Below are 11,921 nucleotides of genomic sequence, written 5' to 3'. Positions count from 1 at the left end.
CTCATCGACCCCACACGGACTTAGCTACTTTTACCTCATCATACGATATACTCCGTACCGCAATTAGAATGGGCAAAAGTATTTTAAGAGAGGGCCACAAATTTCAATGGCTACTGCCACATAATTAATGCATGCGGAATGTTCATTTTCATGGGTATCACTAATCGTAAGGGCAGGGACCGTACAACGGCAGCGTCGCCGGCCCAGGGAAGTGTCTACCTATATTACCAAAGTAGACGTGTTGCACCAGCCAAGTCACACGCACCCACTGGCTAACATGGACATAGATATAGCTATCCTCTAAATACAGCAAGTCCAGCGGTGGGTAAAGATAGTCTCCGAAGTCAGGCGGGTCCCTGGCTCTCACGGTAACGTGGCAGGCGCCGCTTTGCTGCATTTTGCAGATCCGGAATGCACCTTCGTTGGCAGGAAGATCATGGAGTCTGGACTCCAGCTCAGAGTATTAGTCATGACCAAAATCAAATCCTTCAATCAGCAGCAGACGCATTGCCATCGTCTTCCTCATCTTCATCGTCTGACCCAACATCGATACCTCCGTCAGAATCAGAATTCCCAAATCCCTCGAAGCCGGCCCCATCATCATCGTCACTTTCGTCGAGTTTTTCGTCACCAGCTTCATTAGAAGCCTCATTCTCGTCTTCTTTGGAGCCCGATGTCGATACATCTCTTTTGCGTTTGCGAGACATCTCTCCGAGACGGCCGTCTCGTCCCTCTATCTTTCCATCTTCGTCATCGCCAGCATGTGGAGGAGGCGTGAACCAAGGCAATTTGCCTCTCAAAAAGTCATTAATGACCATCTTGCTAACCCCATCTAGATCTGGCTCTCCTCCTTTCAGTAGCCGGCCCCCTTTTCGAGCCAAAACGCTAAGAAAGTCCAAATAATCCTCATAATTCTTGATTTTGATGCCGTATGTACGCTCAATGTGTCGTTGTTGCACTCTCTTCAATAACCCTGGAATATATTGTTGAGGATTTTCAACATTTTCAACCCTAACAACTCCTCGGAGAAGAATATCTTCCTCTGTGTCATTATTGCTTGGAGGTACTACTCCAGGACAGTCGATGAGATATATTCTCTTCATCAACGTAATATACTGCCAGACCTTTGTCTCTCCGGGAATAGGTGCAACGGTGCAGACTTTCTTCTTCCTGAGGGTGTTAATGACTGAGGATTTGCCAACATTTGGATATCTACGGTGTAACACTGGAATTAGCACATACGCCTCATTTACACTTATATATGAATAGAATGACGTACCCAATAAAGCCAACAGATATTTGCTTACGATCGGAATGAAGTGAGGAGAATTGACGTAGCAGCTGAATCAAAGATCCTTTGCCGAATGAGTTGTTGATGGAAGCATGAAAAGCAAGAGTCGGGTAGTCCTTGGAAATGCGACGCACCCATGCAGCCTAGCATATGCAGTCAGTAAAACCCGGTATAATGAACTTGCTAAACAGGAAAAATATGTGGATGTGTGAAATGTTACTAAGAATTCTGATACAACAAGGACTGTTATACAACAGAAACTCAGAATTCAACTCAAAACAAATCACTGCTTCACCCTGTACGACTGATTTCAAAACGAAAACAAGTCAACCCCAGCCTCAGAAAGAGGTAGGGCGGCGGGCGAACGTCAATCTACCAAAGCTGTAACAGACAAAACCCCCATTGATTGGCAACAAAGTGCACAGGAAGAAGCCTTGACATAGCAATGGCACCGACCAGAAGGCCAGTAGATATTTTGATGCAAGTTGTGACGGGGTATTTGAGTCGAAGGGATAAAACTTACAGCCACTTTGGTAGGCACGAGATCAACTTTATTCAACAAATAGATCAAATGTTTGTGCGGTGCTTCTTCACGTATGTACTTCTCGACGCTTGTACACCTCGTATTCTCTGGGTCCCGCGCGTCCAGGACATGAATAATGACGTCAGATGAGTCAATCACCTTGTAAAGCTCGTTCCAGATACGCTTGCTTTGGCCTTTGGAGAAAACCGCTTCTCGTGCTGTTGCAAGAACCCCACTATCTTCGTCATCTTCAGCGTTGCCGGAATTGCCACTTAGAAGAGCTTTTTTCTCCATGGTTTCAATGTAATCATCATGCATTTTGACTGATTCTCCAGCGAGATCTTCGACGGAAGAAAATGCAAGTTTGGGTCTTTTCCTCTGTGCCTTTGGCCCAAAGGTGTCACTAAACGGAGAGGTCTCAATTGCCATCTTCGCTCGGTGCTGCTTCAGCCCATTGATGTTGTTACTGTCGCCCCCGTCGCGTATCAGCGACATTGGGAGTTTGTTCGTTTTCAAAAGGACCTGGTAAGGGTCGGCAGCCCTCTCCGCAACGGCCTCGCGAAACGAAGCCAGTGCCTCTTGCGAAATTACGCGCGTATTTCCGAACCATTTACGATTCGGCTCAATTCGAGCTGACGGAACCTCTGTGGACTGGTACGAGGCAGCCTTGATAATATTGCCGTCCTTGTCATGCTTGGCTTTGCCGTCTTTATACATATTCAGATGGCGGACCTTCTTCGCATCGCTATAAACAATTAGATTATTTAACAGTGCATTGGTTCTGGGGTAGATACCGATAGAAGTTTTCACCCTTCGTTCTCACATTTTGCATTCCCTGTTCACAAGAATTAGCATCGTCGGTGTAGTCACATATAGGACAGGCATGCTTACATCGCCGACCTTGCCCTGCCGTTCGCGGCGGCTGGCTTCCTTTTTTCCAGTGCCCATGGTGTCGATATAAAGTCTTCCTTCGGCTCTTACCAGAAGAATCAAAAGAGAAGAACGAGGGAGGGCTGGCGGGAGGAGGAAAGAAGTGAGAAGCGGCGGGCAAAAAAAATAAAAGGCTAGTGGTGCACGGGCCACCCGGAGCAAAATTGTCTTCTCCAGCTGGGCCGAGCAGGAAGGAACACGCCAGCAACGCAGTCCTCTTCCCCTTCGACTCAACCTTGTTCAGTCTTCAATTGCACTGGACACTGGCTCTTGATTGCATCACCCATGTCGTTTTCCAGGAACTGCCGCACTGCCCGCGTGCAGGTCCGCAGCTTCTCGATATCCTCTAATCTACGTGTCGGACCCGAGTCTCCTAACTACCTCGATGTACCGAAGACATTGCAGCCCGACCTGCCTCCCAAACCCCAAGTGAAGGGCACTCTACCTGTCCCTCGTGAGATTTTCCCTCGTCGCCGTGCCGATAAACCAACCTGGGCGTACATTTCGGCAGCCACCCCCGAGCCAACCAAGGAGAGGATGATCAGAAAGGGCGATCCGAATGCAGAGATCATTCAATGGAAACAGAAAATGGCAGAGTCTCGAAGGGCCAATCTCAGAGATGGTCTGCGTGAATTGTATCAGAGGAAACAGGCCACCGACGATCTCATGATGAGGCGCAGTGCCGCGAAGCAAGCGCGAAGAGAACGTGTATTTAAACAGCCACCGAGAGATGATGAGCGCTTGACACGACCAACAACGGTGGCGGCTATGAAACCCACACAAAGCGCTATCCTTCCTGACCCCGACCGAGAAGCACGTCTTGCGCTCTCCCGAGAGCGTGTGCTCACGAAACAACTAGAGAAATCCGCAATCCGCCAAACTGACCTACACACTCTTTACATGAACGCCCGGAATTTCATTACCACCGAGTCTCAACTTGAACAAGAGATCGAAGCAAAGTTCCGCGAGGACGGTGGCGATGAATGGAATACCGACAGTGGCTATGGGGTTAATGTTTGGGCCAAGGGAGCCCCTCCAACTATCCAGGATACTGTGAAGATCCAAACAAAGGATGAGAATGGAAGATGGAAGTTTGAACAAGAAAGAATGCGCAAAGTGGTCGAGACAATTACTGGTGGAAAGATGTGAGACGCTGTGTTGCCTCTACTGTACTATTAGATATTCATTGTCATTTTTCATAGCCCTCTCCTTGTATATCCTTGAGAATTGATATATCTCTGATTCAAGATACATGTGCTATATACGTGAATGAGATTGGCACTTGTTCGCTACCAATCACATATCACGTGATCAGCATTCATACTGAGAAACAATTTGGGTTCCTTGGCTCATATAAACCCACCACAACTACCCAATACTCAATATATGCGCGGTTTAATTACACAGCTTGGCGGGGTTACACATTGTCAATCCAACAAAACCTGATAGCTCATCTCGTTTGTGACTTTCGTGCATTAGCGTATGAACCCCCCGGTTCATCACATGGAACAGCTCGCGTCCTCTGCTTGCACAAGTGCCAACCTAAGTCTGGCCTCTTATTTCGTTAAATAGTAATTAATGAGCTGGTACTACACTAAGAGCCTAGCTGACCTTTTGTGGTCTAGTGATATCTGCAGTTCAACTATTAGTTACAGCTGGGACATTTCTCCTTTCCCGCATGGAAGCTGGGATTGAATGGTACCTAGGGCCGAGGACCGTAGCACAGCCTTGTTTTATTGATCGATCTCCTCTCTGGACAACGAAATCCTAACCTGCACCGTTGGTGATGTTTACTACCACATGACAGCCTAGGACGGCCGAGTTGTGTAATATCCATGTCCCGGTCAATCCTGCTGTTCTTCACGCTCATCGCCCATGGGTGCGCTATCCCATGGCGAGGGCCAGCTGAGACTCGCTCGTCTATGGCGACGGTGACCTCGGAAGCTGTGTTTCCAGCTCCAACTAGCACCATGGAAGAAGACCTGGCACTTTACAACCTTTACCGTAGAGACTCTTATCCCGTAAGCGTATGCGGTTGGTGAGTTTTCAGAGCCGTCCAGATTGCCCATGAGACCCTCTAACGTCTCCTAGGATTGGGGGGAATGGTGCTAAGCCAGCTATGTGCTCGTCACATTCGTCGTGTGTATGGGACACGGACAACTCCTTTGTTGGATGCTGCGCCACCGCGTCGAATAACTGCGGAATTTACACGTCGTGCGTCGACGTGAACTCCCCAAAGCCCAGTGCAGATAGCCCAAACGTCTACACCTGGTGAGTCCGTTCGAGAATTCACCCATCCACAACTCTGGATCATTCTAATAGAATATACATGACAGTCGAGGCACATCCGTCTGCTACCTGAACTCATACCCGCTAGGCTTCTCGCAATATGGCTGCGGTCATTCGAACATGGCAACCACTATCCTTACCTCGTACTCAGGCATCAACACTCAACTGTCCCTTCAGATCGTCTTCACCGGGACAAACTCGTCTGCTTCGTCCACCACCTCGTCCACCACCTCGTCCACCACCTCGTCCCAGCCCACAGCATTTCTCACGGTAACGGAGTCCCTGACTACGAGTCCAGGGTCCACGGCAAGGCAGGCTGATTCAGGTACTTCAGAAACTGTCCTGACTTCGTCGAGTGCCCTTGCTTCCACAGGAGGCTCCCCCACCAGTTCTGATTCGACAACATCCCCATCTACCTCACCACCCAGCACCCCGAGTACTTCGAACACACCAACCGGGGCCATTGCAGGGGGTACGGTTGGCGGTGTCGCTGCCATTGCAGGAATTGTGGCCGTTTATTTTTGCCTTGGTCGCTCCTCTCGGTCGAAGAAGGAAGGGGTTGCCCACGCATCAACGGCCCCTTACTCTGACTCTTACCCGACAATTCCAGAACTCGAAAGCCCTAAACAGCCATCAGCAATTTTCGGAACAATGACGGAGACCACTTCTGCTCTTACAGTACCTTCGGTGGGAGCAGTGCCCTCACATAGTCAGGGAAGCGAAATAGCGGAGCTTGCTAGTGATTCCAATTATACTCCCTATGCGGAGCTTGAAGCAAGGCAACTGTGACTACCATATTGCGTTCTATCAAGAGTTGGACAAAGACTGCAGGTCTTTAATCATCAGCATGGTCGATTCCATGCCACCATACCTCCATTGGCTCCCCCAGCTAGTAAGAAGTAAATAAGGGTTCCACTATGTCAATGATACAAGACAATCGACCACATGTGGTCAGCTCATTTTACTATATGTTAGCAAACCTATTGCGTACTATCCTCGGTATTTGCTCTGTATCACTTAATAACGTTTTGAAACTGTAGTATGATTTCACAAAAACACATTGTCAGCCAAATATATCATACATTTAATATGCTCATATAGATTATATGGATTGATGCATTGAACACAGCAGTTGACAAAGAATTGTAATTCAGTAGAGCCTTAATGTCCTTCCTACATGTGTAGAAATGATTGGATCATCTTATAACGGTATTCCAGCGGTACAAACATTCGCGATATCGCCCTATTGAGGCTATAATGTCGTGACATGGTGTATTATTACCAACTACTCCGATATGTATCGAATTAATATATGGGTGTTAAACAAGTGGGGAATACAAAACACTACATCTACAACTAGAAGGGTATCTGTAAAACGAAATTCCTTGGAAGTGTTTTAAGGCATTCTTCAGCTATGGATCTAAAGAAAACTTAAATCTAGAGAAATAGTAAAAGGCCGCTCAGAATAAAGCTAAATATTGATGTTATGAGCAGGAAAAGAGAATAGATAAAAGTCCCTCTCAATTACTTCTTCTTCTTCATTACTCGTCATAATACATCCCGATTACAAATATTTTATCCAAGCCTGAAACAAACTGTCTTCATATATTCTGCCTCTCTCTGTTATTTATCAACCAAAAAGGTATCAGTCATGACTCCCATCAACAGTGCAGTCCGGAAAAGCTTCATGGTCTTCAACATGGTTCATAACTAAGCGAGCGCAGTGCGTAAATGTCATAAGAAAATGTGCCTTAATTATGCCTTCATGAAAAAGCATTTAGCAAAGTGCTCAGGTGATCCAGGAGAACCTCCGCAATCAGGGCCCAGTTTCAATAGAATAATTCGCAAAACCTTCAAGACCCTCGCTACTCCGCAGTTCAAAGAAAAGCGAGCACGGTGTCCTAGCTGTGGGAAAGAATTTTCCGGTCTCAATAGCAATATGAAAAAGCGTCCAGAATTTTGCTCAAATGATCCCAGCCCTAATCAAGCGATCCTCAAAACTTCACGGTCTTCAACGATCCGCGGTTCAAAAGCGAGCGCGGTGCTCAAAATGCCATAAGGAAATGTGCCTCAATTATACCTTCATGGAAAAGAATTTAGAAAACTGCCCAGGTGATCCCACGCTATTAAGGCCTAGTCGCCAGGATATCCACTCAAGATATTTTTAGAATGGGGGAAACCCCACGGTGATTATAAATGTCTCCTGTATGGTCTACAATCTGTTGGCCGAGAAGATATGCTGCCTCCGCTACCCGACTAGTCGCAACGCCCGTTCAGTTGGTGGAAAGAGGCTGCGGATTACCTTGACATTCGAACGAGTCTTCAGCTTGGTAAATTTTACAAGGCTATTTTCTCCGAGGATCAGGAACTCGCACAAAAGTGGCATAACCCTGGAGCAGATATGCAGATGTGCAGATGACCACCCGTCTAATAAATACGTATTTCTCTAGAGCTAAGGGGGAGGTTATCGTGGGAAAGATAGATACCTGCTTTAAGAAAAAAACTCTCGGGAAGAGCTAGAATTCGACGATGATGACGATGACGATGATAAGTGGGATGGGCTTAGCACAGACGATGAGTTATCTTCGGATTCCATCGTCAGTGAAAGTGGTGAATGGGATAATCAGGGTTCTGATGAAGAATGGAATTTGGAGGGCAATGATGAGGAATATGCAAATGCAGATGCTGAGAGTAAATGTGATCCGATGATAACTGGAGACGACACAGAACTGGCTGGCAGTGGTGACTACGATCCCATGACCAATGACGAGGATGCAGAAAGGGTCATTGAGGAGTGATATAATGTGCCCGATGAAACGAAGCACACCGCAGGAAAACAGGAGGAAAACAGGAACACTCTCCAACCAATGAAGATAGATCCAAGTCAAAGCGGTTTTGTGTAAGGACGAAAAAAGCGAATCCAGGAAGCTGAAAGGAGGTACTGTTTCTAGACAGAACTTTAAGGGCGGAAGATCTCAAAATACCGAATCACGCAAACATGAAAGCTAGGTGGATTGGACATATGACCTGATTCAGTATTGTTTGAGGATATTCTATAAAAGATTGTACATTGAATGATAACTACTGATTGTTAAAAATAAAACACCCATTTTTACCTATTCCAGCTAGGATAGACTATTGCTTACCGACTCAGGGTTATAAGCTTGGTTCCCTAGCCTAGAGAGAAAGGATCCAGTGGTATTCTTTGTATTATCTTGCAATATAAAGCTCCGCCGCTTCGACTAGCCTTTGGTTCGAAGCCTTCTCTTCATATATAAACTATCCCAATATATTCCTTCCTAGTAGACCCGCTTATAACCTCAATATCAAACGGTGCAAGCTTCAACTCACCCAAATTAAGTCTACCTAGACCCCCTGAACGCGGCCCTACTCACCGTGTTACAAGTAAAGCCCAGGGACTTTTGAGGGCCTTAGAAAGCTCCCATAGACATTAATACGTAGTCAGTGTGAGGTCTACAATGTTAGATTTTAAAAAGCCGTTAAGGCATATATATGTAGAGTGAATAGAAGAATATGGCATATTAGGAGACCTTATATAAATAAGACTTTACGGTCTAAAGTAATATTTGAGGTAATTAGAGTGACTTCAATAAGTTAAGGTGTGTAGCTAAGTATATAAAACCGATAACTAGCTCCGATATTGTTTATATGAATAATATCGTTATAAATAACAGACATAACTCATTAATACAAAGATTTAGCAGGTGTAGATTGATTCTCAAGATATTAAGCAGGGGTTATTTTGTGCAGGAAGTTTGAATTTCAGATAACTGACGTCTAGACCTAATTTATATCATTTTACTAGTGGAGCCGATCACTTATCATCACGCAGTTAATATCGGCTTTTCTTCGGCAGTTGTCGCAAATTGCCTACAAAGATAACGCATCAAAGCCATGTTCGTCATGTCGTTCTATGACGCAATATATTGCCACTATCTGGCCAACATAAGAGTTCTAAAGCTAACGAGCGCTTACGCAGCTTGTCCAAAATAAAAGCGAGATATATACGTCATCATTGTTACCGCCACTTTAAAACAACACGAGGAATTCTAGGCACTGTTTGGAAATATCGCACAGGCAAGTCATCCTTTTCTTCTGGTGGTGGTGGTGGCTATTGCGTCGTCATTTTCGCTAACCTTTCTACTCGCAAGTTATCCAGGGTACACACCCTTGTGGTTATATGCGTTGGCAACTTGAGAACTCAAAAGAAAGAGAAACTGTTGAAAGATTGAAAGGACCAAGTAATTACGCGCCAGCCGATCGTTACTCAGATTTTAAACTTCAGGTATGACGCTTGTAACTTTATAGTTTACATGAACTATATTCAATTTTTAGCTAGAAGAAGTTCTGATTCTAAATGTTGAAATAGACACATAAATAATTTAATTTGGGAACTTTCCGTTGGTTCGATTTCAGAATGACGTGGCTCTTTCTGATTCTCTGATTAGATGGACATCGTGAGGCCCATGCCAGTCTTTGCCAATACTTTTCACAACGACGACCTTGGTATTGAGTAGAACGGGAACTCAACCCGACTGGATAATTTACATATTTGAATTTCCGTGCCCAACAGGAGACAAAGACCGGGAATCAATATAGACAAGCACTCACTGGCATGACGCTGATAGCCTCTCGCCATCTATCTTCAACTCGGCCACTTCAAGGCGCTTTATGGTCGGGAACAGGAACCAATTATGCCATATGAAGAAAGACAAACCATTATAGGCTCATTTTGTCTTGCCTCTCTGTCCAAAATAATCCGAAGTGATTGCGTATGATGACTGAGCTCATCATATGTTTCCCTAGCCAAGCGAACTTGACAGGCAATAGCAGGCCATATATTCCAAACTTACCGCTCTTCGATAAAGCAACTTTAGGAACCCAATTTCAAGGTTATTGTAGTCCATTCCGGCCAGCTTTATCCAGCAAATAAGTCGATTTATACTCTTAGACTACTCTCTGGTAGCGTGATTACAGTCTGCCTTCTTTCCAGATATTCGCTCGGGAATTATCTCTCAGTTTCATATATTTGTCAGGTAAGAAACCTGAAGGAAATATCTCGTTAGTCTTCCTTACCCTTGTCCTTCCACCCCCAGCTCTAAAATAAGCAACTTACGATTTTTTATACTATTCTAGAACTCTTCTTTTTTGTATCGGCTCTTGATTATGAAGACTGTCTTTGCTGTCACCGCTTGTATAGCAACGGCAAATGCTTTAGTGACTCAAAATGCAACCTGTTGCTTTAATATGACAGTATCTGGGACCTCTTCAGGCCGTCTTGGACAGATAGATGATGGCCAAACTCGTCTTGGTAATAGCACGCTAGCTAGTCAGTTCTGTATCGACTCTTCTGGTGGGATAACAGATGCGAAACACCGTGGTTGCTTTTTCACACGTATGTTCTCTCTCATATTCTCTGCGCTTTCTCTCAAGTACACATGCTTATTTTTAACCTCTAGCGCCTACCTCTCAATTACAATGTGACGAAGGAGCACATCCGATTCCTGGGTTTGCCATTGATTCAAGTGGGAGACTGCACCATAATACTTCCACGGACTTTATAGCATGCCAATCTGGCCAGGAGGACCAATTGAACATCTATACAAACCCCGCACCCTCGGATGTTAGCAAGTGTCAAAATATCACCCTTGAAGCAAATAACTGCAAGTCAACAGGGCCTTCGCCAAATGCCCCTGCGGCGCCAGGTGCTCCGGGTATCACTCCAGCAACCCCAGGTGGCCCAGTTGCTCCAGGTGCTCCAGCTCCTCCGAGTGGCCCTGGCGTTCCAAAAAGCCCTGGTGCCCCAGGCGGTCCGGGCAACTCAACGGGCCCTAGTATAAATTCGACCACTCCACCCCCGGGAGTTTTCCCCCTCCGCCTCGACCCCCTGGAGGACAAGGGCCGCCTCCTCCCATTGGCCCGCCTTCTAGCCCATCAGGGACAGGCTGCCCAACTAACCTCACTGCTGGGCATTATGAATTCCCGCACCTGATCATACCAATCGATAGTTCCTCTCCATCTTCAACTCCTGGGACTTCTTTCAACGGCACTGTTACGTCGACAATCTCCTCGATATTCAATTTCGACATTCCCTCGGAACTTTTCGGCAAGCAATGCTCTCTAGTCTTTCTCTTCCCCACGCAAGACAAGCTTGAGACTTCGTCATTCTCTTTCAGCGGCAATGGTGCAATTGACTTTGCCCAGCTTCAATCTCCCGCTAGTATACAGACCTCTGCTAGTAATGCTCCAGCAGTGAAAACTAACTATGGAATCACGGTCGTATCACCTGGTCATTCGTATAGCATTACCAATTTCTCTTGCCCTGGCGGTCAAACTATCGCTTTTGAGTTGAAAAATGCTGGCAGTACAAATATTGATTGGTTTGAAGACTATAATCCTTCCCCGTAAGCTTATACACGCAGTTACTTTTATTTGTATTTGCTGACATCTCCACAGAATTGGCCTTTATATTACAACTTGCTGAAGGCCGTAGGGCTGTTCTCAAACGTATTAAAATAAACCAAGAGATATGATCGCCAGTTAAATTGCTTTGAGCTATTAAATAATGAGCTCGGTGCCGTCATGTACTTTTATATATGGTGAAGAGTAGAAAAGTTCACATCAGGTAACGGCGTGGTTGCTAGTCCTATTGATTCGAGACGAGCCGTGATCTGAAAAAGAAGAAAGAGTAAAAGTGACATGTATGATTGTGTTTGCAGAAATATTAAACCGAACTGCTGAATTTCATAATCCCATGTAGAGGTGAAAGGACTTTCCGAAAGGGGCTATTGTAGGGCTAACGCACTTTGAGCCTCAGGCATGCATACCGGGCGGGATAAAATACGGTAATACGAGAACGCCGGACAA

General features: G+C 45.7%; 5 protein-coding genes across 5 annotated transcripts; 4 read left to right on the top strand and 1 right to left on the bottom strand.

The window, feature by feature from the left end:
- Nucleotides 1-80: 80 nt before the first annotated feature.
- Nucleotides 81-2,828, bottom strand: BGW36DRAFT_315957 (nucleolar GTP-binding protein 2). The gene is made up of 5 exons (XM_046212553.1): nt 2,706-2,828; nt 2,609-2,649; nt 1,815-2,559; nt 1,280-1,434; nt 81-1,212 (listed from the first exon to the last, which is right to left on the bottom strand). The coding sequence occupies exons 1-5, from the start codon at nt 2,760-2,762 to the stop codon at nt 489-491; spliced, it is 1,722 nt and encodes a 573-aa protein (XP_046073944.1). The 5' UTR covers nt 2,763-2,828; the 3' UTR covers nt 81-488.
- Nucleotides 2,829-3,029: 201 nt separating this feature from the next.
- Nucleotides 3,030-3,893, top strand: BGW36DRAFT_291199 (uncharacterized protein; the record flags this gene model as incomplete). The annotated part of the gene is made up of 1 exon (XM_046210824.1): nt 3,030-3,893. One exon carries the CDS (start codon nt 3,030-3,032, stop codon nt 3,891-3,893), a length of 864 nt encoding a protein of 287 aa, XP_046073943.1.
- A 686-nt stretch (nt 3,894-4,579) lies between these two features.
- Nucleotides 4,580-5,822, top strand: BGW36DRAFT_356900 (uncharacterized protein; the record flags this gene model as incomplete). Its single annotated transcript, XM_046213827.1, has 3 exons — nt 4,580-4,782; nt 4,836-5,015; nt 5,081-5,822. The coding sequence occupies 3 exons, from the start codon at nt 4,580-4,582 to the stop codon at nt 5,820-5,822; spliced, it is 1,125 nt and encodes a 374-aa protein (XP_046073942.1).
- A 1,418-nt stretch (nt 5,823-7,240) lies between these two features.
- BGW36DRAFT_356898 (uncharacterized protein) lies at nt 7,241-7,831 on the top strand (the record flags this gene model as incomplete). Its single annotated transcript, XM_046213826.1, has 2 exons — nt 7,241-7,363; nt 7,550-7,831. 2 exons carry the CDS (start codon nt 7,241-7,243, stop codon nt 7,829-7,831), a joined length of 405 nt encoding a protein of 134 aa, XP_046073941.1.
- A 1,947-nt stretch (nt 7,832-9,778) lies between these two features.
- Nucleotides 9,779-11,753, top strand: BGW36DRAFT_373677 (ubiquitin 3 binding protein But2 C-terminal domain-containing protein). Its single transcript, XM_046215603.1, has 5 exons — nt 9,779-10,115; nt 10,191-10,449; nt 10,514-10,836; nt 10,890-11,458; nt 11,511-11,753. Exons 2-5 carry the CDS (start codon nt 10,221-10,223, stop codon nt 11,536-11,538), a joined length of 1,149 nt encoding a protein of 382 aa, XP_046073940.1. The 5' UTR covers nt 9,779-10,115; nt 10,191-10,220; the 3' UTR covers nt 11,539-11,753.
- Nucleotides 11,754-11,921: the final 168 nt, after the last annotated feature.

The sequence above is a fragment of the Talaromyces proteolyticus genome (assembly GCF_021365285.1).
Source record: "Talaromyces proteolyticus strain PMI_201 chromosome Unknown BGW36scaffold_4, whole genome shotgun sequence".
NCBI lineage: Eukaryota > Fungi > Ascomycota > Eurotiomycetes > Eurotiales > Trichocomaceae > Talaromyces > Talaromyces proteolyticus.
The sequence above is the reverse complement of the archived record's forward strand: the minus strand, read 5'-3'. Positions and strand labels throughout refer to the sequence as shown.